The 27959-nt window shown below is 46.2% G+C and overlaps 1 protein-coding gene across 2 annotated transcripts in view; it reads left to right on the top strand.

Moving 5' to 3' along the window:
- DOCK3 (dedicator of cytokinesis 3) overlaps positions 1–23745 on the top strand; it is a 276655-nt gene extending 252910 nt beyond the window's left edge. For both annotated transcript variants that reach the window (XM_082265832.1, XM_082265833.1), the window contains 9 exons: positions 351–467; positions 2329–2444; positions 2532–2655; positions 6026–6173; positions 8294–8409; positions 8526–8613; positions 13293–13412; positions 15286–15368; positions 22995–23745. In XM_082265832.1, coding sequence (XP_082121958.1) covers positions 351–467; positions 2329–2444; positions 2532–2655; positions 6026–6173; positions 8294–8409; positions 8526–8613; positions 13293–13412; positions 15286–15368; positions 22995–23420 — 1338 coding nt within the window. In that variant the 3' untranslated portion in view covers positions 23421–23745. The remainder of the gene's footprint in view (positions 1–350; positions 468–2328; positions 2445–2531; positions 2656–6025; positions 6174–8293; positions 8410–8525; positions 8614–13292; positions 13413–15285; positions 15369–22994) is intronic.
- Positions 23746–27959: the final 4214 nt, after the last annotated feature.

The following is a 27959-nucleotide window of genomic DNA, read 5'->3' on the forward strand; positions in this document are numbered from 1 at the left end:
GAAGGTATATAATAGGAGGGTATATAGGAGGAGGTATATAATGAAGGTATATAATAGGGGGTATATAGGAGGAGGTATATAATGAAGGTATATAAAGATGTTGGTGAACTGCTTTGGATGAAAATGGAAATTCTGATTTCATGTTGTGACGCAGTACAGACAGTTCTTCTTTCAGATATCTCTGTAGGGTTCTGATGTGTGATTATTTAAATGATGAAATAATTCTGTTTTTCTTCTATCAGGTTGGCGTGTTTGTCGGATTTCAGTGCACCGAGTTGTGTTAATTGTAATAGTTGATGGCCCAGGCGTTATGTAAGGTATAATAATATGTCTCCTGTGCCATGTTCCAGGTACACGTGTTGGGGGTGGGGCTGGCGGTACACGAGCGTTGCGTACACCCGGAGATGCGGCCGCTGCACAAGAAGCTGGTAGACCAGTTCCAGGTCATGCGCTCCAGTCTGTACCAGGTAAAAACCTCCTCATTTTATTATCTGCAAAACTTTCTGGCTGAAATTAAAGATTATTTTTAAATTCTCCCTCCTCCACGGCTCTTCTCCTCATTATGGCCACTAGATGGAGCTGACAACTATCATAGCAAATACACATATGCGATGCATTACATTTGCTATGATTGTCAGCTCCATCTAGTGGCCATTATGTTGTATTTTTCTGATTGAGATCTTTCAGAAAAATGCTGCATTATGACCACTAGATGAAGCTGGCGATCATATCAAAAACTGTTTGCACAGCCGTCACAAAAAATCCCTGTAATTTGTCTCTTATGTGTATTTGCTATCATCATCAGCTCCATCTAGTGGCCATTATGTGGTATTTTCCTATTTGAGATATTTCAGGAAAATGACACTTTATGGCCACTAAATGGAGCCGATACGTATAAGAAAATAAACTGTTTGCACAGCCATCATGAATAATCCCTGTAATGTGTCTCATATGTGTATTTGCTATGATCGTCACTGCCATCTAGTGGCCATTATGTGGTATTTTACTAATTGAGATATTTCAGGAAAATGCCAGATTATAGCCACTAGATGGAGCCGACAATCCTAAAACAATAAACTGTTTGCACAGCCGTCACGAATAATCCCTGTAATGCGTCTCATTACTTACATTTCCTATGATCATCAGCTCCATCTAGTGGCCATTATTTGCTATGATCGTCAGCTCCATCTAGTGGCCATTATTTGCTATGATCGTCAGCTCCATCTAGTGGCCATTTTTGCTATGATCGTCAGCTCCATCTAGTGGCCATTATTTGCTATTACTGTCAGCTCCATCTAGTGGTCATTATTTGCTATGATCGTCAACTCCATCTAGTGGCCATTATTTGCTATGATCGTCAGCTCCATCTAGTGGCCATTATTTGCTATGGTCGTCTGCTCCATCTAGTGGCCATTATGTGGTATTTTACTAATTAAGATATTCCAGGAAAATGCCGCAATATGGCCACTAGATGGAGCTGACGAAGATAAGAAAAAAAACAGTTTGCCCAGCTTTTACAAATAATACCTGTAATGCTATGACTGTCAGCTCCATCTAGTGGCCATTATGTGGTATTTTCCTGATTAAGATATTTCAGGAAAATGCTGCATTATGGCCACTAGATGGAGCTGACAACAATCATAAAAAAAAACATATGAGACACATTACATTTGCTATGATTGTCAGCGCCATCTAGTGGCCATTCTGTGGTATTTTACTAATAGAGATATTTCAGTAAAATGCCACTTTATGGCCACTAGATGGAGCCGACACTTATAAGAAAATAAACTGTTTGCACAGCCATCATGAATAATCCCTGTAATACGTCTCATATGTGTATTTGCTATGATCGTCAGAGCCATCTAGTGGTCATTATGTTGTATTTTCCTGTTTGAGGTTGTTTAGAAAAATGCTGCTTTATGGCCACAAGATGGAGCTGATGATCATAAGAAAATGAACGGGGATTATTTGTGATGGCTGTGCAAACTCTGAGGCATTTAGGCAGCAATTTTTTTAAAAATAGACCCTTATGGCTGCTCCTTGCACCTCCCTTTATAGTGAGGGGCTGGGACATAACAGGGACCCCATTATTGGCCATCCTATGGCTGATGATCAAAGTTCAAAAGGTCATGCATTGCATTACGACTTATGAAAAAATTCTCCCGGCCAGGACCAAGAATCTTGAACTGGCCGTAGCAGCGAGTGCAAAACGCATCCCCAAAAATAAGCCCCGCCCCGAAACTAAGAGCTGGTTGCCAATACATATGCGCACATTATAATCAATGCATCTTGCGCTGAGCTTTGCAGTTTTTCTTGTACACCCCTCAGGAGTTCCCTACACTGGAGAAGATGAATCCGTCCTGTGCGCCGCTGCCTCGCGGAAACATCCTCCTATCACACGGAGCGCTAAATAACGACAGCATGAGACTCCTCCACAGACACAGGTAGGTACCTCCTATGAAACGATCGCGCCCCTTTCTTAGTTCCACAACCGCAGTATATGTCACCTTGTATGTTATTGTTGTCTGCAGCCCCCTGGTGGTCCTGGGCTCCGTGCGACATTCATCCTCCTCGCTCTCATCTCACGCCTCCAGCGACACTGGGACCACGCCCACCGCGGTGGACAGCGAGAACGAGGACCCCTACTCTATGCAGGTGACTCTCACATCTCAAATATTCGGTAACAGGACATATTTATTATAGAGTTCCGGAGAGGACGTCCGGCATCATCCAGCTCTTTCCTCCCCAGCCTGACTTCCCTGACCCCGCCCCTTTCATTCATTGGATTCCAGTTCTTTCAATCATGGAGGTTCAGCGTCACATGTTACAGTATTTGTAGCTGCTGGCTTTAAAAATAGAATACATTTCCTCTTTAGTGTCATCAGAAAAGACAAGGGGGCGCTCTGTGTGCCTCGAGGGAGGAAAGTCTTCCCCTCCCCCATACAGAAAGGATTCTTTATAGTAAGAGCTGTGAAATGCGGAGCCAATTCCAGGCAGCCCCGTGTATTGCTTCAGATATACAGGACCAGTTCTCCTCCAACATATAATGAATACTGATCAGAAATACCGCCCCCCATTGTTGGCCCGGGGGGGGGGGGGCACTGTTAGAAAAGGTTGTTTGCTCTTCCTCTGCATCCTCTGTAGCAGGTTCAGGGCTCTGAGGGGGAAAAGTTTTTAAATACAAATATGAAGGGTGACTCTTCCAAGCGGGGACACCGAGGGCGATACAAAGTAACAAATTACACTTCTCTTCTGTTACTGGAAACACAAATAAACCGTTTCCATCCCCCGCCCAACACTGGATCCACCCTGTTATATGGCTGAGATCTTCTACTGCTATTATCTGCTGGCTAAGACTCATTGTCATCCTTCCATTCTCTTATCATCTGTCCTCCTTCCATTCTCTCATCATCTGTCATCCTCCCTCCTCCTCCTCCTTCCATTCTCTCATCTTCTGTCATTCATCCATTCTGTCATCATCTGTCATCCTCCCTCCTTCCATTCTGTCATCTTCTGTCATCGTCTGTCATCCTTCCATTCTCTCATCATCTGTCATCCTTCAATTCTCTCATCATTTGTCATCTTCTGTCATCCTTCCATTATCTCATCATCTGTCATCCTTCCAATCTCTCATAGTTACATAGTTAGTGAGGTTGAAAAAAGACATCAGTCCATCCAGTTCAACCTATGATGTGTGTTTGTGTTTGCTTTTAACCGTACATTGTATACCCCTGTATGTTGTACATTGTATACCCCCTGTATGTTGTACATTGTATACCCCTGTATGTTGTACATTGTATACCCCTGTATGTTGTACATTGTATACCCCTGTATGTTGTACATTGTATACCCCTGTATGTTGTACATTGTATACCCCTGTATGTTGTACATTATATACCCCTGTATGTTGTACATTGTATACCCCTGTATGTTGTACATTGTATACCCCTGTATGTTGTGGTCTTTAAGGTGTCCATCTAATAGTTTTTTGAAACTATCAATGCTCCCTGCTGATACGACTGCTTGTGAAGAGAATTCCACATCCTTACTGCTCTTACAGTGAAGAACCCCTTACGCACTTTAAGGTTAAACCGCCTTTCCTCTAGTTTTAGTGAGTGGCCACGTGTCTTATTGTATTCCCTTACTCTGAATAGTTTGTTCCTTATGCTAGGGTCGCCAGTACAGTATTTGTACATTGATATCATATCCCCCCTCAATCCTCTCTTCTCCAGAGAGAATAAGTTCAGTGCTTGTAGTCTTTCCTCATAGCTGATGTCCTCCATTCCCCTAATTATTTTTGTTGCCCTTCTCTGGACTTTTTCCAGTTCCAGCACATCCTTCCTGAGGACCGGTGCCCAGAACTGGACAGCATACTCCAGATGTGGCCGGACCAGAGTCTTGTAGAGTGGGAGAATAATCTCTTTATTTCTGGAGTGAATCCCCTTTTTTATACATCCCAGTATTCTGTTGGCTTTACTTGCAGCGGCTTGGCATTGCATGCCACTGCCAAGCCTGTTGTCTACCAGTACCCCCAGGTCCTTTTCCATCCTAGACTCACCCAGAGGTTCCCCCCCTAGTGAGTAGCTTGCTTTCTGGTTTCTGGCCCCCAAGTGCATTACTTTACATTTTTTAATATTAAACCTCATCTGCCATGTAGTTGCCCACCCCGTTATTTTGTTCAGGTCCGCTTGTAAGGTTTCCACATCCTGCATAGAAGATATTGGCATGCCTAGTTTAGTATCATCCGCAAATACTGAGATTGTACTAGATATCCCCTCCTCTAGATCATTTATGAATAAATTAAACAGGATTGGTCCCAGGACAGAACCCTGGGGGACCCCACTTTCCACACCCGCCCAATCCGAGTACTCCCCATTAATCACCACCCTCTGTACTCTCCCCTGGAGCCAGTTCTCTATCATCTTCTGTCATCTTCTGTCATCCTTCCATGCTCTCATCTGTCATCTTCTGTCATCCTTCCATTTTCTCATCATCTGCCATCTTCTGTAATCTTTCTATTCTGTCATCCTTCCATTCTCTCATCATCTGTCATTCTCCCTCCTCCTCCTCCTTCTGTCATCCTTCCATTCTCTCATCTTCTGTCATCCTTCCATTCTCTCATCATCTGGCATCTTTCCTCCTCCTTCCATTCTGTTACCTTCTGTCATTCTTCCATTCTGTCATCATCTGGCATCCTCCCTCATCCTTCCATTATGTCATCATCTGTCATCCTTCCATTATTTCATCAGCTGTCATCCTTCCATTCTGTCATCATCTGTCATCCTTCCATTCTCTCATCCTTCCATTCTGTCATCATCTGTCATCCTTCCATTCTGTCATCCTTCCATTCTGTCATCATCTGTCATCCTTCCATTCTGTCATCCTTCCATTCTGTCATCATCTGTCATCCTTCCATTCTGTCATCCTTCCATTCTGTCATCATCTGTCATCCTTCCACTCTGTCATCTTGTCATCCTCCCTCATCCTTCCATTCTGTCATCTTCTGTCATCCTTCCATTCTGCCATCCTCTTTCATTCTTCAATTCTGTCATCCTTCCATTCTGTCATCTTCTGTCATCCTTCCATTCTAATTTTTCTGTTCTGTAATTTTTCCATTCTGTTATCTCTGTCATATTTCAATTCTGTCACCTTGTCTCATCCTTCCATTCCATAATTTACCATCATCCTCCCATTCTCTCATCATCTGTCATCCTTCCATTCCATCATCCACCATCATCCTTCCATTCTCTCATCCTTCCATTCCATCATCCACCATCATCCTTCCATTCTGTCATCCTTCCATTCCATCATCCACCATCATCCTTCCATTCTCTCATCATCTGTCATCCTTCCATTCCATCATCCACCATCATCCTTCCATTCTCTCATCCTTCCATTCCATCATCCACCATCATCCTTCCATTCTGTCATCCTTCCATTCCATCATCCACCATCCACCATCATCCTTCCATTCTGTCATCCTTCCATTCTGTCATCCTTCCGTTCTGACTGTTTTGTCTTTCAGATGCTGCTACCCCACTCCCTCCACGCCGGATCCATCACTAACGTTTCTGCATTATCTTCATCCTACACAAGTCCCTCCTCCTCCAGCCTCAGCTCCACCCATTCAGCGCCATCCCAGCTCGTCAACTCCGCCCCCTCCAGCACACGAGGTAGGTAGAAATGGGAGCTGTGGGAGGGTTCAATGTAAACTTCTTCTTCGTTCAAAATGTCTTTCTGTGGAGTGAAAAGCGGAGAAATAAAGGAGAAATTCTTCATAAAAGTGAAAATTTCCGCCAGGAAAACATTCAGTGATTGCAACTCAAATCTTCTCCAATGCCGTAAATAACTTCCTAATCAGAATGTTGGTGCTCACATTTTGGGGTCTGTGTATAAAAAAAATGAATGGGGCGAATACACTGCGCCCGGAAAGTATTCACAGAGCTTCACTTTCTCCACATTTTGTTATGTTACAGCTTTATTCCAAAATGGATTAAATTCATTATTTTCCTCAAAATTCTACAAACAATCCCCCATAATGACAACGTGAAAGAAGTTTGTTTGAAATCTTTGCAAATTTATTAAACATAAAAACAAAATAAATCCCATGTACATAAGTATTCACCCCCTTTGCTCAATACTTTGGTGAAGCTCCTTTGGCACCAATTCCAGCCTCCAGTATTTCTGAGTATGATGCTACAAGCTTGGCACTCCTATTTTTGGGCAGTTTCTCCCATTCTTCTTTTCAGGACCTCTCAAGCTCCATCAGGTTGGATGGGGGAGGGTCGGTGCACAGCCATTTTCAGATCTATCCAGAGATGTTCAATTGGGGTCAAGTCTGGGCTCTGGCTGGGCCACTCAGAGACATTCACAGAGTTATCCCATAGCCACTCCTTTGTTATCTTGGCCATGTGCTTAGGGTTGTCTTGTTGGATGATGAACCTTCGCCCCAGTCTGAGGTCCAGAGCGCTCTGGAGAAGGTTTTCATCAAGGATGTCTCTGTACATTGCTGCATTCATCTTTCCCTCCATCCTGACTAGTCTCCCAGTTCCTGCCACTGAAAAACATCCCCACAGCATGATGCCGCCACCACCATGCTTCATAGTAGGGATGGTATTGGCCAGGTGATGAGCGGTGCCTGGTTCCCTCCAGACATGACGCTCGCCATTCAGGCCAAAGAGTTCAATCTTTGTTTCATCAGAGCAGAGAATTTTCTTTCTCATGGTCTGAGAGTTCTTCAGGGGCCTTTTGGTAAACTCCAGACAGGCTGTCATGTGACTTTTACTGAGGAGTGGCTTCCGTCTGCCCACTCTACCATACAGGTCTGATTGGTGGAGTGCTGCAGAGATGGTTGTTCTTCTGGAAGGTTCTCCTCTCTCCACAGAGAAACGCTGGAGCTCTGTCAGAGTGACCATCAGGTTCTTGGACACCTCCCTGACTAAGGCCCTCCTCCCCCGATCGCTCAGTTTGGACGGGCCCTGGTGGTTCCAAACTTCTTCCATTTATGGATGATGGAGGCCACTGTGCTCAATGGGACCTTCAATGCTGCAGAAATGTTTCTGTACCCTTCCCCCGATCTGTGCCTCCATACAATCCTGTCTCGGAGGTCCACAGACAATTCCTTGGACTTCATGGCTTGGTTTGTGCTCTGACATGCACTGTTACCTGTGGGACCTTATATAGACAGGTGTGTGCCTTTCCAAATCATGTCCAACCAACTGAATCTACCACAGGTGGACTCCAATCAAGTTGTGGAAACCTCTCAAGGACGATCAGTGGAAAGAGGATGCACCTGAGCTCAATTTTGAGTGTCATGGCAAAGGGTGTGAATACTTATGTACATGGGATTTTTTTTTTTTTTTTTAGTTTTTTATTTTCAAACAAACTTCTTTCACATTCTCATTATGGGGGATTGTTTGTAGAATTTTGAGGAAATTAATTAAAATTTTAGAATAAGGCTGTATCATAACAAAATGTGGGAAAAGTGAAGTGCTGTGAATACTTTCCAGATGCTCTGTATCTCAGCATTCGCACCGCCATAGCAAATAACGCCCCAATATGTGTCTTTCCTATGCTCATCAGCTCCATCTAGTGGCCATAATGCAGTTATTTTTTGATTGAGGTGTTTCAGAAAAAATACTGCATTATGGCCACTAGATGGAGCTGTTGAGCATATGAAAGACGCATATTGCACACAATACAAGGCTGTGTATATATATATATATTTTTTTAAATCCTCTGTGTCTAAATGTGGAATGTTGTGTCATAAACATTCAATATTCCTCCCCTACAGGTTCTCCCTCCCTACCTGATAAATACAGACATTCACGAGATTTGGTGATGCTGCTTCCCGCACCACGGGACCGGCCCAGTAGCGCCATGTATCAAACTGGCGCAGACACCGCACAGGTACAGAATAGTAAATAGGCCTTGTTTAAAGGAGAACGTCAGCGTTATGAGATCTGTAAATGGAAGGATGGATTGAACCTTTTTTCTGTTTTCTGTCTCTCCTGGTGGTGTCCCAGCGCTGCGTCTACCCACGGGCCCTATTCCAGCAAGTTCTCGGCCCCTGCAAGCCCTGCAGCGATCCCAACCTCTCTGTGGCGGAGAAAGGTGACCACCTCTATGTACTTTATGCTGTATAAATCCGCAGATGGTTAGACTGGCTACCAGGGGAGGAGTAGGGCAGGGGGCAGGGGTGGTGTCCCAGCGCTGCGTCTACCCGCGGGCCCTACTCCAGAAAGTTCTCGGGCCCTGCAGTGATCCCAACCTCTCTGTGGCGGAGAAAGGTGACCACCTCTATGTACTTTATGCTGTATAAATCCACAGACGGTTAGACATGCTACCAGGGGAGGAGTAAGCCAGGGAGCAGAGGGGCAATTGCCCCCCTGGGCTGCCCTGATGCCCCGTAAAAAGGCTGCATCGCTTCTGCCACAGACATGCCTAAATGATTCCTGGTGAAGAGAAGTAAAAAGGACAGAGCGCAGGCCTCCCTCCCCATCATGGATGGTGTAAACTGTGTCTGAGCAGAGGCCGGTTCCATGTCCCACTGGATACTCTCCTCCCCCTGCCAGCTCCAACCAAGCTGTCCCAGCTCCCCCCCCCCAACTGCCCCCTGCTGGCCAGGTCGGAAACCTGGATTTGGCCAGTGAGTAGAGAGTATCTGGAGCGAAGTTTCGATCTGGAATGGGGGTCAGAAGGAGGCTGGGAAGAGGCAGAGTGGGAGGGGGGGTCGAGTTGCTGGACCATGGGGATCTGGTTTGTACTTGCCCCCTGGCCTAGTCCAATTCATACCCTAACCTTTATCCGACCCCAAATCACAACCTAGCCCTTAACTGAACTCAAATCCTTAACCTAACCTCTAACCCTAACCTTTATCCTAACCCCTAACTCCAACCCTAAACTTTTACCTGACCCCTTCTTTAACCTAACCCCTAAATCACAACCTGGCCCTCAACCCAATTCCAACCCTAACCTTTACCTGACCACAAACTCTAACGTTAAATCACAACCTAGCCCTTAACTGAACTCTAATCCTTAACCTAACCTCTAACTCTAACCTTTAACCTAACCCCTAACTCCAACCCTAAACTTTTACCTGACCCCCTTCTTTAACCCAACCCCTAGCTCTAACCCCGAAAACACAACTTAGCCCTCAACCCAATTCCAACCTTTATTCGACCCCAAACTCTAACGTTAAATCACAACCTCGCCCTTAACTGAACCCTAATCCTTAACCTAACCTCTAACTCTAACCCTAACCTTTAACCTAACCCTAACTCCAACTCTAACACTAACCTTGAATCCCAACCTAGTCCTCAACCCAATTCCAACCCTAACCTTTACCTGACCACAAACTCTAACGTTAAATCACAACCTAGCCCTTAACCTAACTCTAATCCTTAACCTAACCCTAACCTTTAACCTAACCCTAACTCCAACTCTAACACTAACCTTGAATCCCAACCTAGTCCTCAACCCAATTCCAACCCTAACCTTTACCTGACCACAAACTCTAATGTTAAATCACAACCTAGCCCTTAACCTAACTCTAATCCTTAACCTAACCTCTAACTCTAACCCTAACCTTTAACCTAACCCCTAACTCCAACCCTAAACTTTTACCTGACCCCTTCTTTAGCCCAACCCCCTTAACTCTAACCCCAAAATCACAATCTAGCCCTCAACCCAATACCACCCCTAACCTTTACCCGACCCCAAACTCTAACGTTAAATCACAACCTAGCCCTTAACTGAACTCTAATCCTTAAACTAACCTCTAACTCTAACCTTTAACCTAACCCCTAACTCCAACCCTAACACTAACCTTGAATCCTAACCTAGTCCTCAACCCAATTCCAACCCTAACCTTTTCCTGACCCCAAACTCTAATGTTACAGTAAATCACAACCTAGCCCTTACCCAAACTCTAATCCTTAACCTAACCTCTAAATCTAAACCTAACCTTTAACCTAATCCCCAACTCTAACCCTAAACTTTTACCTGACCCCTTCTTTAACCTAACCCCTAAATCACAACCTAGCTCTCAACCCAATTCCAACCCTAACCTTTATCCGACCCCAAACTCTAACGTTAAATCACAACCTAGCCCTTAACCTAACTCTAATCCTTAACCTAACCTCTAACCCTAACCTTTAACCTAACTCCAACCCTAAACCTTTACCTGACTTCTTCTTTAACCTAACCCCTAAATCACAACCTAGCCCTCAACCCAATTCCAACCCTAACCTTTACCTGACCCCAAAGTCTAACGTTAAATCACAACCTAGCCCTTACCCAAACTCTAATCCTTAACCTAACCTCTAAATCTAAACCTAACCTTAAACCTAATCCCTAACTCCAACCCTAAACTTTTACGTGACCCCTTCTTTAACCCAACCCCCTTAACTGTAACCCCTCAACCCAATTCAACCCCTAACCTTTACCTGACCCCAAACTCTAACGTTAAATCACAACCTAGCCCTTAACCGAACCCTAACCTTTAACCTGAAATGGAAAAGAAGTAGCGCATGAAATCACTGTTAGATGACTTAAAGTGTAAAAAGCATGCTTGTCAAAGATACTGCTTGATAAACACTCAAAAACATATAAAGAAAAGCAATGTCCTTCAAGTCCATAAAATCCAGGAGTGCGTGAAGTATATAAATGGATCACCATCCACCACCAGTTGTCACACTGATAGATAGCAGAAATGGCAACTCACCAGAAAACGATGCTCAAGTGTTCTCACACCAGAGCAAACTGAGCAGGGATACCATACAGATGTAGGGAGTACACGCATGGAAGACCAGAGTCTCTTCACCACTGCCGCATAGAAGTACCCTTCACACACTTTCCTCAATGTAATGGTATTATGGAGAGAAAGAAGGGCTCCAAATAGTGAAGTACCATCAAAACACTTGCTTTATTAAAATATATAAATTTTGCACTCACATGTAAAAGCATATGGATAGGCATTGAATTCCATATCTCCGGTCAAAGAGGAAGCCTAACTCGTCCAGTGTACTGGGCTAACTCCACGCCAGCCCAGTCCCTTCCGGGTAGCTCCTCTGCCATGTCACGTGATGTCGGATGTGTCGTCTGGTCACGCCCCGACCGGTTTCGTCATGTCCGACTTCAACTGGAGGCTTTAACCTAACCCCTAACTCCAACCCTAACCCTAAATCACAACCTAGTCCTCAACCCAATTCCAACCCTAACCTTTACCTGACCCCAAACTCGAACGTTAAATCACAACCTAGCCCTTACCCAAACTCTAATCCTTAACCTAACCTCTAAATCTAAACCTAACCTCAAACCTAATCCCTAACTCCAACCCTAAACTTTTACGTGACCCCTTCTTTAACCCAACCCCCTTAACTGTAACCCCGAAATCACAACCTAGCCCTCAACCCAATTCAACCCCTAACCTTTACCTGACCCCAAACTCTAACGTTAAATCACAACCTAGCCCTTAACCGAACCCTAACCTTTAACCTAACCCCTAACTCCAACCCTAACCCTAAATCACAACCTAGTCCTCAACCCAATTCCAACCCTAACCTTTACCTGACCCCAAACTCTAACGTTAAATCACAACCTAGCCCTTAACCTAACTCTAATCCTTAACCTAACCTCTAACCCTAACCTTTAACCTAACCCCTAACTCCAACCCTAAACTTTTACCTGACCCCTTCTTTAACCCAACCCCTAGCTCTAACCCCGAAATCACAACCTAGTCCTCAACCCAATTCCACCCCTAACCTTTACCCGACCCCAAACTCTAACGTTAAATCACAGCCTAGCCCTTAACCCAGGGATCTCCAAACTACGGCCCTCCAGCTGTTGCGGAACTACATGTCCCATGAGGCATTGTAAAACTCTGACATTCACAGTCATGATGGGAATTGTAGTTCATTAACAACTTGAGGGACATAGTTTTGAAATCCCTGCCTTTTAACTAACTCTAATCCTTAACCTAACCCCTAACTCTAACCCAAAATCACAACCTAGTCCTCAACCTAACTCTAACCCCAACGTAACTAAAACCAATAACTCCATTAACCTAAGCCCAAACTCTAACCTTAAACTTTAACCCAACCCTTAACTCTAACCCTAAGTCACAACCTAACCCTCAATCTATCTCTAACCCTAATCTTTAACCTGACCCTTAAATCTAACCTTAACCTTTAACCTAACCCTAACCTTTAATCTGAGCCCTGAATGACATCCCAACCTCCAACCTCATTTTAAACTTTGATTTAACCGCTAACATTCAAACTAACCCCAACTTCTAACCAACAAATGGAATGTCCTATCCCTAAACCACAGCTCAGCGCCAAACCCTGAAACATGTTTCTGACTCTAATCCCAACTCTTAGCTTTACCCCTAACGCTAACACTAACCCACAACGTAACCTCTACCTCTCACCCTTTCTCTCCACCTAACCCTGAACTCTTACCCAATCCCTTAACCAAACTCCTAATGCATCTGTCCTAACTTTGTTAATGGTGTCAAATAGTGCGGGTTGGTTGGTACATTCTTGGTGCTGTTGTTTGCATCTGGTTTTGTACATAGGATGAATTATTTATGGATGACATCCATTTATCCCATGTCTATGGGTACATACAAATATGCTTACACTACAATATCTGAATATTTATTATCTTGCAGTATCTGTACGTGTACTGATTGCCTTATTTTTCTTACTCTTTCACTATTCCTGATGTTTGCTCTTTGGTGTACCTCCATCGCCCTCTCCTGGTCACTATGATGTACTGTCCTGCATCAGTCCTGGCAGCACCAAGCAGTTGGAGTTTGGACAGTGGGACCAGAGAATCTCTTCCTTTCCTGACAACTCATGTCGGTAGTGTCCTCACTCCCACAGGGACCCCCAGAGGCCTGACTCAGGGTAAGTGCTGTGTGATGGAGTGGTGGGGTGCAGCAGGAAGAAGGGGGGAGGGTGATAAAAAAAATACTGATACATTGTTCTTGCATTCATTTGGAAGTTTTAAACTCACATTTCTCTCTCTCTCTCTTTCCCCCCTCCCTCCATCCATCTCTACCCCTTATTCATCTCTCTCTCTCTCTCTATGCTCTCCTCCTTCTGCATGTCTCCCTCTCTCTCTCTCTCTCTCCTCTATCTCCACCTCTCCCTCTCTTTTTCTCCCCCTTCTGCATGTCTCTCTTTCAATCCCTCTCTCTCTTTCTCCCCCTTCTCCATCTCTCTTTCTCTCTCCTCTCTCTCTCCCCTTCTCTCTCTCTCTTTCTCCCCCTTCTCTATCTCCATCTCTCTCTCCCCCACTCTCTCTCTCTCTTCATCTCTCTCTCTCCATCTCTCTCTCCTCCATATCTCTCCCCCTTCTCCATCTCCATCTCTCTCTGTCTCTATATTCTCTCCTCCTGCATTTCTCTCTCTCTCTCTCTCTCTCTCTCTCTCTCTCTCTCTCTCTCTCTCTCTCAAAACTCACTCTCTCCATCTCTACCCCTATTACCTCTCCCCTTTCTTCCCCTTCTCCTTCTTTCTCTCTCTTTATCTTTTTCCCATCTCTCTCCCTTCTCCATCTCTCTTCTCCTCATTCATCCCTTCTTTTCCCTTCTCCATCTCTCTCTCTCTCTCTTTATAATTTCCTCCCTTTACTATCACCACCCCTTGCTCCTTCTCTTTCTTCATCCCCTTTTCTCTCTCTCTCTCTCTCTCTCTCTCTCTCTATCCCTTCCTCCATCTCTCCCCCTTATTTACCCCCTTCTTCCATTCTCTCCCCTTCTCTATCTCTTTCTCTCTCTTTATCCCTTCCTCCATCTTCCTTCCCCTTTATCTCTGTTCCTTTCCCCATCTCTCTCCCTCTCTCTCTCTTTATCCCTCCATCCTTGCCCCTCCTCTCTCTCCCCCCCCCCATCTCTACCCCTTCTCCATCTCTATCTTTCTCTCTCTCTTTATCTTTTCCCCATCTCTCTTCTCCTTATTCGTCCCTTCTTTTCCCTTCTCCATCTATTTCTCTCTCTCCCTCTTCTCCATCTCTTTCTCTCTTTATCATTCCCTCCCTTTACTATCACCAACTCTTACTCCTTCTCTTTCTTCATCCCCCTTTTTTATCCCTCTCTCTCCCCCCTTAATGCCCCCCTTCTTCCCTTCTCTCCCCTTCTCTATCTCTCTCTTTATCCCTCCCTCCATCTTTTCCCCTTTATCTCTCTTCCCTTCCCCATCTCTCTCCCTCTCTCTCTTTATCCATCCATCCTTGCCCCTCCTCTCTCTCTCTCTCTGTCTCTCCGCTCTCCGTCCGTCTGTCTGTGTCTCTGCCCTCCGTCTGTCTGTGTCTCGGCCCCTGCCTCCATCTCTTTCCCTTCTCTTTTCCTCCCTCCTCTCTTACTTTCTACAACCACTCTCTGCTCCTTGTCTTTCTTCATCCCCCTCTTTCTCTCTTCTTCTCTCTCTCTCTCTCTCTCTCTCTTCTTCTTCTCTCTCTCTCTCTCTCTCTCTCTCCATCCTTGCCCCTCCTCTCTCTCTCTCTCTCTCTCTCTCTCCATCCTTGCCCCTCCTCTCTCTCTCTCTCTCTCTCTCTCTCTCTCTCTCTCTCTCTCTCTCTCCATCCTTGCCCCTCCTCTCTCTCTCTCTCTCTCTCTCTCTCTCTGTCTCTCCGCTCTCTGTCTGTCTGTCTGCCCCTGACTCCATCTCTTCCCCTTCTCTTTTCCTCCCTCCTTTCTCTTTTTCTACAACCACTCTCTGCTCCTTCTCTTTCTTCATCCCCATCTTCCCCTCTTTCTCTCTTCTTCTCTCTCTGAAGGCCATTACTCTCTGCACTTTGATGCTTTTCATCCCTCTATGGGGGACGGAGCGCCTGCATTACCCACCAGATCCCTGCGCAAGGTAATGCACCTTATTAACCCCCGCTTGCCAGCACTGAAATATTCCTGGATACAGTGACAGTACATTGCACAGACATTGCACAGACATTGTTACCAGTTTTCTGATTCTCCACATTGCAGGCAACAGTTTATTCCTTCTATTCCTTCTATGAAATCTTGGTTTGCACACAAAGGCCTGAACTGTATAAACATTCATCTTTATCCTGAATACATCCCGCGCGCTGCCATTTATAGTCTTGGTCATGCATATTAGTAATAGTTTATCATATCCAGGTATCTGGTCAATAGTGTGGACTGAATTCAGTTTCCCCCGGGTGATACGGACAATATTGTCCAAGAATCCTATCGCAGACACTACCAGGGCTGCTGTTAGAAATCGCGGGGCCCCGTACAGACTACCTGGCAGGGTCCCCCCAAGAAAATATTAAAGATATATTTAGCTAAAATTACAACAAAATCACTATTAGCAGACACAAATATAACATAACTCGCATAATTCCTGCTAAATCTAAAAAAAAATGTTAAATAAAAATGAGATGAGAAAAATATACAGGCTGGGCAGCTGGAGCTCAGGGATCAGAGAGACAGAGAGAGAGAAACAAAGTTACAGATAAACTCCTGAGCAGAGATAACATTAGAGCCAGTGCTGGGAGGGGAGCTACACAAGGGAGGGGGATTAGTGAGGGACGACTGTCTCTTTCTCAACAGATAAAAGCTGATAGCAGGGAGAGGGACAGATAAGATTCAGGTGCTGGATGAAGAGTTCTGTAATTTGTTGTCCATCACTAATCCCCCTCTCTGTGTGGGCCCCCCTGTGTGCTCGGGCCCCCTACAAGAGGGCTGGTGGTCCCCTGGACACTACTACTGGTAAGCTGCAACTTTTTTTTAATCAAAAATATAATATATTGCAGCTTACTAGTCCCAGTATGTAGTGAATGCATTAGTTTGCTTTTTTTCATGCTTAACCACTTTACCACCGGAGGATTTTGCTGTCTTACGTCCAGGCCACTTTTTGCGATTCGGCACTGTGCGAATTTAACTGACAATTGCACGGTCGTGCGATGCCGTACCCAAACAAAATTTATGTCCTTTTTTTTCCCACAAACAGAGCTTTCTTTTGGTGGTATTTGATCACCTATGCGGTTTTTACTTTTTGCGCTATAAACAAAAAAAGAGCGTAAATTTTGAAAAAATAACAATATTTTTCACATTTTTTTATATGAAATTCCCCCCCAAAAAAATGTAAAAATCTAATTTTTTTAAAATTTTTGGCCAATTTGTTTTCTGCTACCTATGTTTGGTAAAAAAAATCACAATAAGCGTATTTTGATTGGTTTGCGCAAAAGTTATTGCATTTACCAACTAAGGGAAAGATTTCTGTCATTTTTGGTGTTTTTTTTTTTTAACGAGTAATGGCGGCGATCTGCGATTTTTTTTTTTTTGCTGGACTGCGACATTGCGGCGGACAGATCGGACCCTTGACTGACATTTTTGACACTTTTGGGGGTACCAGTGACATTACTCCAGTAATCAGTGCTATATATATGCACTGTTACTGTAAAAATGACACTGGCAGGGAAGGGGTTAATTTTATTGGAGAGGGAGGGGTTAATGTATGTCTGGTGCTTGCTGACGTGTGTGGGGGGAGGTGACTGAGTGACACAGGGACAAATCGCATGTTCAGCTATGCTGAATCCTGCAATCTGTCACTGTTTGTCACTTAGGAGATCCGCCCCCTTTGTTTACACAAGCGGGCGGATCTCCAGACTCGATTCCCCGACGATTGGGGAAGAGCTGCGGCGATCGCCGCTGCTCCTCCCCTGGCCCGACTCCCGCTGTGTCTGAATACAGCGGGAGCCAGCCTCCGGCGGCGCGCGAGCGCCGCCCAGAAGGGGAGGAGTCCAGCGACGTAGGTCTACGTCGCTGGACGGAATCGAGCCACTTTGCCGCAGTACAGTCAACGTGACTGGTCGGCAAGTGGTTAAGCACATTTTCTGCAAGGACTGGAAACTGTCGATCCTGCCAGAAATCCCATGTCCTTGTAACCTCTTGTGCACTGAGCTGAAATAATAAAGTTATCATTTCCCAGCATGCATGTACTTAACAGGAAATAATATTTGTTAAGGGATGAGTAATTCAGGTATATAAGGTTATGCTGCTGCCTTCAGGAGATTGGACACTGGGAGAACAAAGCTCCCACTCCCATCATGTTCCAGTTTGTTCGTTTTTTTCTTCTTTTTATCAAGACTCTTTTGATCATTTTGCAGCTCTCTCTGGATTGGCTGATTCTCTACAGAAAAAGAAGCCGTGCTGGCCTGTAATGTGTCCCGGGGGGACATTTGTTGGCCTTTGTGGCCAACTGGTCCTAGGTTATTTCAGACGTTTGGATCCAGAATGTGGTATCCAGGTGCTACAAGGTAGAATTTCATACTCTGCCTTCTTCATATTGTCAAACCTGTCAATATTCCCACAAAGACTAGCAAACCTTTACAGTGCTCCAGCGTAGCTACTCTTCCAAGGGGGTCATAGTCATTGTTCGGTGAAAGGAAAACGTCTAGGGTTTTTACTCAAACGTGTTCACTGTTCCCAAAGCAAAAGGGGCTGTTTGCCCCATTCAGGATCCAAACGTTCTCAACACCTTTTTTGAGTACAAAATTTCTGCATGTAACCTACCAGGTCAGCCATAGTCTACCTGCATGTCCCCATCTTTTCAGCATATTGGCGCTTTGCGGTGGGCACCCAACATTACCAATTTGTTGCTCTTCCTTTTGGTCTATACACTGCACCTTGGGTGGTTGCCTCTGTTTTGTTGTTTTTGGGCATTCCAATAGTGGGATATCAGGATGACCTCTTACTGCGGGACTCTGTAAGTCTTTGAACCACTGTCCAAACTCTGCAGAGGTTCGGGTGGGTTTGACTCATCGCTTGGAGTACCTAGGCCTTCTCCTGAATACTTCACTGTGCAAGGTCTTTCATCTGCAGGAAAAGGTCCAAACTCTCCACTCACATGTTTGGACACTAAAGTCCAAAAGCCAACCAACTCTCCATTTTTTGTATGAGGGTCCTTGGCTTAGTCTAGGACTTTCACTAGATAGTACCTAGATCTTCTCCTTCCAGCCATTGGAAAAGGTCCAAAGTCTCCACTCACATGTTTGGACACTAAAGTCCAAAAGCCAACCAACCCTTTTTTATGAGGGTCCTGGGCTTAGTCCAGGTCTTATCATTTAGAGTACCTACATCTCCTCCTATATACTTCTCTGTCCAAGGTCTTCCAGCCATGGGAAAAGGTCCAAAGCCTCCACTCCCATGTTTGGACACCACAATCCAAAAGCCACCCAATCCTTCATTTTTTTGTATGAGGGTCCTGGGATTAGTGGTGGCCCTTTTTAAAGCAGTTTCGTTTGCCCAGTTTTACTCCTGACAATTGCAATGCAACATTCTTGCAGCGTGTACACGTAGGCTCAGTCTCTGGACCACTGAATGCAAATGATCCACAAAACCAGGCTTTCCATAATCTGAAGACTTATGAGTCCGTCTGTGGAATTGAAAAAATCCCTCTTCCCACTGGTCTAGAAGGTTGTCGCAAGGTCCTGACACTCTCTCATTGCAAGAGACTTGGTCGCCGGAGGAAGCTCATTTTCCAACCAATATTATGGATTTTGTTATCCATTCAGTGCTCAACCTCTCGACTGCAAGGTCATCCAATGAGGTTTCAGTATGACAACTCCAAGGCAGTGGCTTACATCAACCATCCAGAAGTCTAACCTCAAGGTGAAGCCAATCAGATTCTGGGTTGGGCAGAACTTCATGTTCAAGTCCTTTCCGCCATGCACATCCCACCCAGGCATGCAGAATTGGAAGGCACGCTTCAACAGCCCTCAGCGTCTGGAGTCAGGAGACTGGTCTCTATAACTCAGGGTGTTTAAAGACCTCTGTCACAGGTTGGGTATGTGGACCTCCTGGCTTCCAGGTTCAACAACAAATTAAGCATATTTGTCATCAGATCCGTGGATTTTCTAGCCTTTGCCATGAATACTCTCATGATTCCATGGGTTTCATTCAACCTGATCTACACCATTCCTTCTCTAAAACTCTTTGCTCACCTGGGTCAAGATGGATCCTGCAGGTAGATGTGTTACCCGGACCCCATTAGACTTCTGGCAGACTTTCCATGGGCCCTTTTAGATCTACCAAATCTTTTGTTCCAAGAACTGGTTTATTCTTCTGCTTTTTGGTCACCACTCATCAGCTTTAATGGCCTGGCTGTTGAAGTCCACCAAATGTAGATATTCCCACATTCTTGAAAGCTAGGAAACTAACTTCTCCAAAAAGTCTACCATCGCACCTGGAAAGCATATTTCCCATAGGCAAGGAATTTCTATTCCAGAAAAATACTTTATGGGACAAATCCTATATTTTCACCAGTCTGGTCTGGATCAACATTTGACCTTGAGTACCATCAAGGGTCAAATCTCTGGCCCTATCGGTTCTTTTAAAGGATTACTTGCCTTTCAGTCCTTAGTGAAAGCCTTTGTACAAGGTGTCATTCATTTGGCTTCCAGGGCTGCTGTTAGAAATCCCCATACAGCCCCATGACAAGGGACCCCCCCCCCCAAATATTAAAACAATATTTTGGCAAAAAAATTGAAATAACACACAAAATGAACACAGTGAGTGCACAGGTATCGGGTTTTTCATTGTGTTCATTCACTGTGACATATTTACCAGCCCCTTCCCCCCCGCACTCCATCCTGAAAAGATTCCCTGCCCTGTACCTGCAGCAGCCAGTGGGAAAAAAAAAGAAGGGATGCTGGCAGTGCTGCGGAGCTGGGGGGGGGCACACAGGGGGGCCCAGGCAGCAGGGGAAGAGGATGGTACACAGAGAGGGTGATTAGTGCAGTGTGGAGGATATTACTGGAACAGATCCTCTGTGTGTCCCTGCAGCAGCTGAAAGCCGGCAGAAGGGAAAGGAGGAGAAGCCGGCTTTCAGCTGTTGCAGGGGGGAACACACGGGATTGGCTCATGTATTTTCTCCCCATCCCGCTGCACCGATCATCCCCTCTCCTGCCTACATATGATTCCCCTGCTGCCCAGGCCCGGAACAGGAGGACCAGTACTACTCCCTTATCAGCGGCCCTGATTGTTCCCCCTGACATTCCCATGTTACTCCACAAGACCGGTGTACACTGTATGGGAGTGTAAAACTTAGTTTTCATTGGATTGTGAATGTCAGGGCCTGTTTTCAACAAGGTCCACCTGGGCGGTAACCTTGTGGGGGAAAACTGCATAAAAGTCTCTTTCTTGTTCAATAAAGTTGATATGGTTCATCCTCAAACTAGAGTTCTGTCTCTTATTGGGGGAATATGTTACAAGGGATTGCTATGGCCTTCCATACTCCCTTGGATAATCACTAAGCTCTTGTAAGAGCTTGTGTAGAGCTTGTTCCTGCTGCCCTCTCTAGGGAAAGAGAGGTTCACCCACGGGAACCTGAAGCCTTGCCGTTGGTCCAGGGTGGGTAGGAGACTGCGAGACCCTAACCAAGCTGCGGCTGTTCGTGGGGGTCTGAGGCGGTTATGGTTTCTGGTGGAGTGCTTGGAGCCCTCGGGAAGCACTAGGAGCATCCGTCAACGGAGGTACCCGGTGGGGGGTGCTGGTTGATCCGTTACAAGACATCAGTCTGGTTCTGTTGGTTCTCCGCAAACTGCCCTGTGAACCTATCAGGGGTATTCCCCTGTCTGCTCTCACTCACAAGGTTGCCTTCCTTGTTCCCATCAATGTAGAATTAAGTTTCTGTGTTTGCGGTCTCAACCTGTAAAGAAGCTTTTCTTGTGTTAGAGACAAGTTTGTCTTGAGATCCAAGGCCCCTTTTTTTCCCAAGGAGATTTCTTTCTGCTATCTGGATGTGATGCACACTGCTGGAGACAAACTCTCTGCTACAACTTCTTTTAGACAGACTTACTGGAAGGGTTATACTAGGCCGTCCTTTGAAAAAAAACAGTCACCTGAAGGCAGCAGCAGAACCCTTTGTATCTGAAATACTCATCGTGTGTCCCTTTATGTACTCCAAGAAAAAGATTTACTTTTACTGAGCTCCTAGTACAGCTGGACACCATACCACCTCAAGGGGTTGGTTGCTTCTACACATGTTCTTTAAGTATGCTTCTAGAAGGAATGATGGTGGGGTGTACAGGTCTTATGGTGGGATGTATCGGTCTTATGGTGGGGTGTACGGGTCTTATGGTGGGGTGTATGGGTCTTATGGTCGGGTGTATGGGTCTTATGGTGGAGTGTATGGGCCTTATGGTGGGATGTACGAGTCTTATGGTGGGGTGTATGGGTCTTATGGTCGGGGGTATGGGTCTTATGGTGGAGTGTATGGGTCTTATGGTGGGATGTAGGGGTCTTATGGTGGGATGTATGGGTCTTATGGTGGGATGTACAGGTCTTATGGTCGGGTGTATGGGTCTTATGGTGGGGTGTATGGGTTTTATGGTGGGGTGTACGGGTCTTATGGTGGGGTGTACGGGTCTTATGGTGGGGTGTACGGGTCTTATGGTGGGGTGTATGGGTCTTATGGTCGGGTGTATGGGTCTTATGGTGGAGTGTATGGGTCTTATGGTGGAGTGTATGAATCTTATGGTGGGGTGTACGGGTCTTATGGTCGGGTGTATGGGTCTTATAGTGGGATGTATGGGTCTTATGGTCAGGTGTATGGGTCTTATGGTGGAGTGTATGGGTCTTATGGTGGAGTGTATGAATCTTATGGTGGGGTGTATGGGTCTTATAGTGGGATGTATGGGTCTTATGGTGGGGTGTACGGGTCTTATGGTGGGGTGTATGGGTCTTATGGTGGGATGTATGGGTCTTATGGTGGGATGTACGAGTCTTATGGTGGGGTGTATGGGTCTTATGGTCGGGGGTATGGGTCTTATGGTGGAGTGTATGGATCTTATGGTGGGATGTACAGGTCTTCTGGTCGAGCGTATGTGTCTTCTGGTTGGGTGTATGTAACTTATGGTGGGGTGTACAGGTATTATGGTCGGGTATATGGATCTTATGGTGGAGTGTATGGAACATATGGTGGGGTGTACAGGTATTATGGTGGGGCTGTACGGGTCTTATAGTCAGGTGTATGGATCTTATGGTGGGGTGTACGGGACTTATAGTGGGGTGTACGGGAATTATGGTTGGGTGTACGGGACTTATGGTGGGGTGTACTGTTCTTATGGTGGGGAGTATAGGTCTTATGATAGGGTGTGCGGGACCTATGGTGGGGTGTACATGTCTTATGGTGGGGTGTACAGATCTCTATGGTGGGGTGTACTGTTCTTATGGTGGGTAGCATAGGTCTTATGATAGGGTGTACGGAACCTATGGTAAGGTGTACAGGTCTTATGGTGGGGTGTACAGATCTCTATGGTGGGGTGTACAGGTTTATGGTGGGTTGTTCTGGTCTTCTGGTGGGGTGTACAGATCTCTATGGTGGGGAGCATAGCTCTTATGATAGGGTGTACAAGACCTATGGTGGGGTGTACAGGTCTTATGGCGGGACTTGCAGATACATGGTGGGTTGTTATGGTCTTCTGGTGGGATGCATAGATCTTATTTGGTTCTTGTCTCTCCACAGAGCCCCCTGCACACGATTCCCGCCTCGCCCACCAGCCCACAGTCCTGCTTGGATGGTAGTAACTCGCCTCTCTCAGGCAGCGCCAGCAGCGGCGTCTCTTCCCTCAGCGAAGGAAACTTCTCCAGTTGCCCCGATGCTGCAACCAGTGCAGATTCCCGGACGGAGGAAGAGCAGAGCGGATGTTTCCAGCACTACCCTCCCGTTCGGTACAGCCTCTCTGACCCCAATGGTCTGGAAACACCCAAGACCCAGCCATGCCGGAGCCACTCTGCCCCTACCGGGGTGACTCCTCCACGCTCGCCCATCGGGGATCAGGAGGAGGGTATCTCGGAACAGGAACGGCTGCGGAGAACCCGGAGGAACTGCCACATGGGCAAAGAACCACCGGCACGGGTTGGGTGGGAGCACAACATGAGCAAACCTTAGGCCTGGACTGAAATGGAGGAGACAGAGGGCAACCAGGGGGGAGGACAAGGAGAAGTCTGTGTATAAGGAGGAGGGGAAGGATCAGTGTGTCCTGTTATCTGTGTATAAGGAGGAGAGGAAAGATTAAGGTCTCCTGATATCTGTGTATTAGGAGAAGAGTCCAACAAAGAGAACATGCTTTAACGCAGATTACCTGGGAGATTGGGAACCAGTGCTTTGGCCCAAATGTCTTTTGAATGCAGCAATACTCCTCTAATACAATTAATTTGGCTACTCGGTAACATCCATTGCATCAATTCTATATTGGCTATATGGCAAGATACAACAGTAAAACTCGAACGCGTTTCGGCTGAAGCCTTGCTTGGAGTAAGGCTTCAGACGAAACACGTTAGCATTACTACTGTATGTGTCAGTGTGTCTGATATCTGTGTATTAGGAGGAGAGGTCAGTGTGTCTGATATCTGTGTATTAGGAGGAGGAGAGGTCAGTGTGTCTGATATCTGTGTATTAGGAGGAGGAGAGGTCAGTGTGTCTGATATCTGTGTATTAGGAGGAGGAGAGGTCAGTGTGTCTGATATCTGTGTATTAGGAGGAGGAGAGGTCGGTGTGTCTGATATCTGTGTATTAGGAGGAGGAGAGGTCAGTGTGTCTGATATCTGTGTATTAGGAGGAGGAGAGGTCAGTGTGTCTGATATCTGTGTATTAGGAGGAGAGGGGAATGTGGCAATGAACGGTGACATCTATTGTGCCTCCTCCTCTTCAACCTCATCCTCCTCTTTGTCCTCATTCTCCTCTTCATCCTCCTTTTCCACTTCATCCTTATCCTCCTCTTCATCCTCATCCTTCTCCTCTTCATCCCCCCTCCTCCACTTTATCCTCATCTTCCTCTTCATCCTCCTCCACTTCATCTTCATCCTCCTCCTCTTCACCTTCCTCCACTTCATCCCCAACCTCCTCCTCTTCATCCTCCTTCTCCACTTCATTCTCATCCTCCACTTCATCCTCATCCTTCTCCTCTTCACCCCCCTCCTCCACTTTATCCTCATCTTCCTCTTCACCCTCCTCCACTTCATCTTCCTCCTCTTCACCCTCCTCCAATTCATCCCCCAACCTCTTCCTCTTCATCCTCATCCTCTACTTCATCCACATCCCCCTCTTCATCCTCCTCCTACACTTCATCCCTCTCCTCCTCTTCATCCTCCTCCTCCTCTTTATCCTCCTCTTCATCCTTCTCCTCCACTTCATCCTCCTCCTCCACTTCATCCTCATCCTCCTCCTCCACTTTATCTTCCTCCTCGTCCTCCTCCTCCTCTTCATCCTCCTCCACTTCATCCTCCTCCTCCACTTCATCCTCCTCCTCCTCCTCCACTTCATCCTCCTCCACTTCATCCTCATCCTCCTCTTCATCCTCATCCTCTTCCTCCATTTCATCCTCCTCCTCCACTTTATCCTCCTCCTCCTCCTCCTCGTCCTCCTCCTCCTCCTCGTGCTGCCGCTCTGCCTCCAGTCACCACCACTCTCTTTAATTCTCAGCTTGTCTTCTTGCTCCCACCCCCAGACGTTTGGGAACATTGTGGCATACTCGTTCCGCCCTGTCACCGCCGGGTGTCACCTCTTGATGTCTCCGAGGGTAGCGAGGAATGGCGTGCCGCCATCGGGGGGCGCCCTCGTTCTGTGTGTCCATATACTATACCCTCCGGCGGTGCTGTGTTGAGTCCCCAATGGTCAGCTTTCCGCAGGGTGTGTGTTTGTATATATACGGTGTCCGCATGTTCCTCGCACACTGCGTGCCGTCCAGTTTCTGTGTAAATAAGATTCACCGTTTCTGTTGTGATTTTTTTTTTTTTTTCCTTCAGATGGTTGTTATATGAAAATAAAGTTTACCACCCTGGACACTAAAGTGTACGTCAGTCTTTATTCTCTATACCTGGGGGGATCTACAATGCACATAGGATGTCCTTGTATTCAGACAAAAGCCTGGCAATCCTCTATTGAAATTCTTAACATCGAACTCCGAGCAAAAAAAACTTTTATTTAAAGCGTAACTCTACTTGTGTTGAGAAAAAAACATTCCCCTCTGGGTGATCTCTGTACATTTCAGGGATTGTAAAACTTTGTTGCAGATTCCTATCTTTTGTTATTCTGAAGAAATCATTGTTTGTTCCTCTGTGCTGAGTGGGTCAAATGGGAGTGGTTTCATAATTATCTATCGGCTGTGGCAGCTGCAGAGCTCTAATGAGGAAAGCTGCTGGGCCTGCATCCCTTTAGACGTGTTCCTATTGGGAGTATCTCACCAAAAATTACATTGTTGTTGCAGGGGATGCCAGAAATCTGACTAATATTCAATGGCCATAATATCGGTATCGGTATCCTACCTGCTGTGGTCATGGGGGGGGGGGGGGGCCTGAAAAGGACGGAAGAAGCTCCACGGACATCCCTCCACTGAGCCTCCCTCCTGAGCAAAGACTGGGAAGTGACGTGTATGACGTCACTTACTGGACCGGCGCTGACATTCTACAGGAGCTGTGCTCGGGGAAGCAGCTGATGGCACAGCATCTGTGTTCAATTTGCTGTAGTGGAGTATAGAGGAGACATCCAGGGTCTAATAGACCCTGAATATCTAATAAAGAGTACCTGTCACCTATATACTATCACATAGGGGGCTATTGGTTCCCTATGTGATAGCAATAAAAGTGTAATGTAAAAAAGAGTTTTCAATATTTAAAGAGATGCATAAAAAAAAAAAAAAAAACATTTTAGAGCCCCCTACACACACACATGCATACGCACACAAAAATGCATGCACTTTAGCACCTGTGATTGCCCTACACATGTTATGTATCACTGGAGTGAGAGCAATAATTCTGCATCTGAACCCCTGCATAATGCTAAACTGATGACCTGTAGGGTTCTTTAAAGCGTTGCCTATGAAAAAATAAAGAGTACTGAAGTTTTTCATCATTTCACTGGTCATCAGTTTAGAAGTTTTAGTTTTTTAGGGGTTTTTTTTGGGGGGGGGCAAGTAGCTGGTTTAGCCTAGGGTGCAAAATAGTCTTGCACCGGCCCTGGGCAGAGGAACGATCGATGTGATGAGTATGGAGCCCCATCCTGGCTCCTCACATCACCAGGCACGCTCTCCTCCATTACCGACCATACACTCCGCCCTCTTCCTGACTTCAGACCGTCCATCCCTGCCTATTCGTTGACGTCATACAACTCCGCCCTTCAGAGTTCCTCATTCATCTTCCCTCCTAATCTGGGCGGAACAGGACTCCGCCCCCACAGATCGCTTTCTGAGGAGTTGCAGAGTGATCTGAGGGAACCGCGAATGAAGGGGAGAGGAGAGGAGGGGGTGTTACTGACTGAGGGAGGGGGGTGGGAGGATGTCAGGAGAGGGAGGGCGCGCCATAGTGATTCAGCTGGTCTCTGATAGCGATGCGCAAATTATTTTCAACATCCCTAGTGGCTGTGGGTGTGCCCCAGGCAGCAGTGCACCCCGGGCGGCTGCCTAGTTTGCCGAGTGGTAGTGCCGGCCCTGCTCCCTCATACTTTCCAGTACAAAGCTCTTCATCTACCCATTACCCCTAATACAGAGCTCTCCCCCATACTCTCCAATAGGGATGGGCTCTGTGTTCGACTCAAACATCAGCTGTTCGCGTGTTCGCTGAACACACGAACAAATGGGGTGCTCAGCGTGAAGTTTGCCTGCCGATGAGCGCCCCATAATACACTGCGCTCTTGCAGTGCATGGATTGCTGATGATTAGCCAAAACATGCACCTGACCTGTATTCTTTGGCCAATCACAGCATAATGTACTGTCAGAGCCATGATTGGCCAAAAGCAGAGTGCCTTTGGCCAGTCATGGCTCAGGGGCTTAGTCCACGCCCCACACTATGTAAGGCTGCTGCTTACACGAGAAGCCGTGTATAGTGTGTGACAATGGAGATTAGGGAGGTAGTTCGTGGATAGTGTGTTCAGTCAGTTTAAAGCAGTCAGTGTAGTGTACAGGCATACCCCACTTTTAAAATGTATGGATATGTTGTAGTCCTGGGTCCCCTCTCGGTGCTCCCCAAGTTTGGTGTCCCTGTCACTTATAGTTAGAAAGCAGTGCCATGCCGGGCAGACCAGGATTTCCCCATAGACATCAATGTTAAAGACAGGGAGCAGTGCCATGCCAAGCAAACCACGATTTCCCATAGGTGCCAATGAGCACTGAAAGCTGAAAATTGGTCATGGCAGGAAGGGGGTGAAAATGCTCTTTATTTAAGTGGTTAAGGGGAACCCTATGACAGAATTTAAAAAGAAAACAGAGTGGGGTCCCCCCCCCTAAATCTACACCAGACCCTTAGGGTTTGGTATAGATTTTAAGGGGAACTCCACGCCAAAAAAAAAAAAAAAACCAAGGCATGGGGTCCCCCCCCAAAATCCATACCAGACCCATATCTGAGCATGCAGCCTGGCAGGCCAGAAAAGTGGGGGGCGAGCGGGTGTCCCCACCTCCTGAACCATACCAGTCTGCTTGCCCCCAACATGGGGAG

Source organism: Pelophylax lessonae, assembly GCF_965119305.1.
Source record: "Pelophylax lessonae genome assembly, chromosome: 8".
Lineage (NCBI taxonomy): Eukaryota > Metazoa > Chordata > Amphibia > Anura > Ranidae > Pelophylax > Pelophylax lessonae.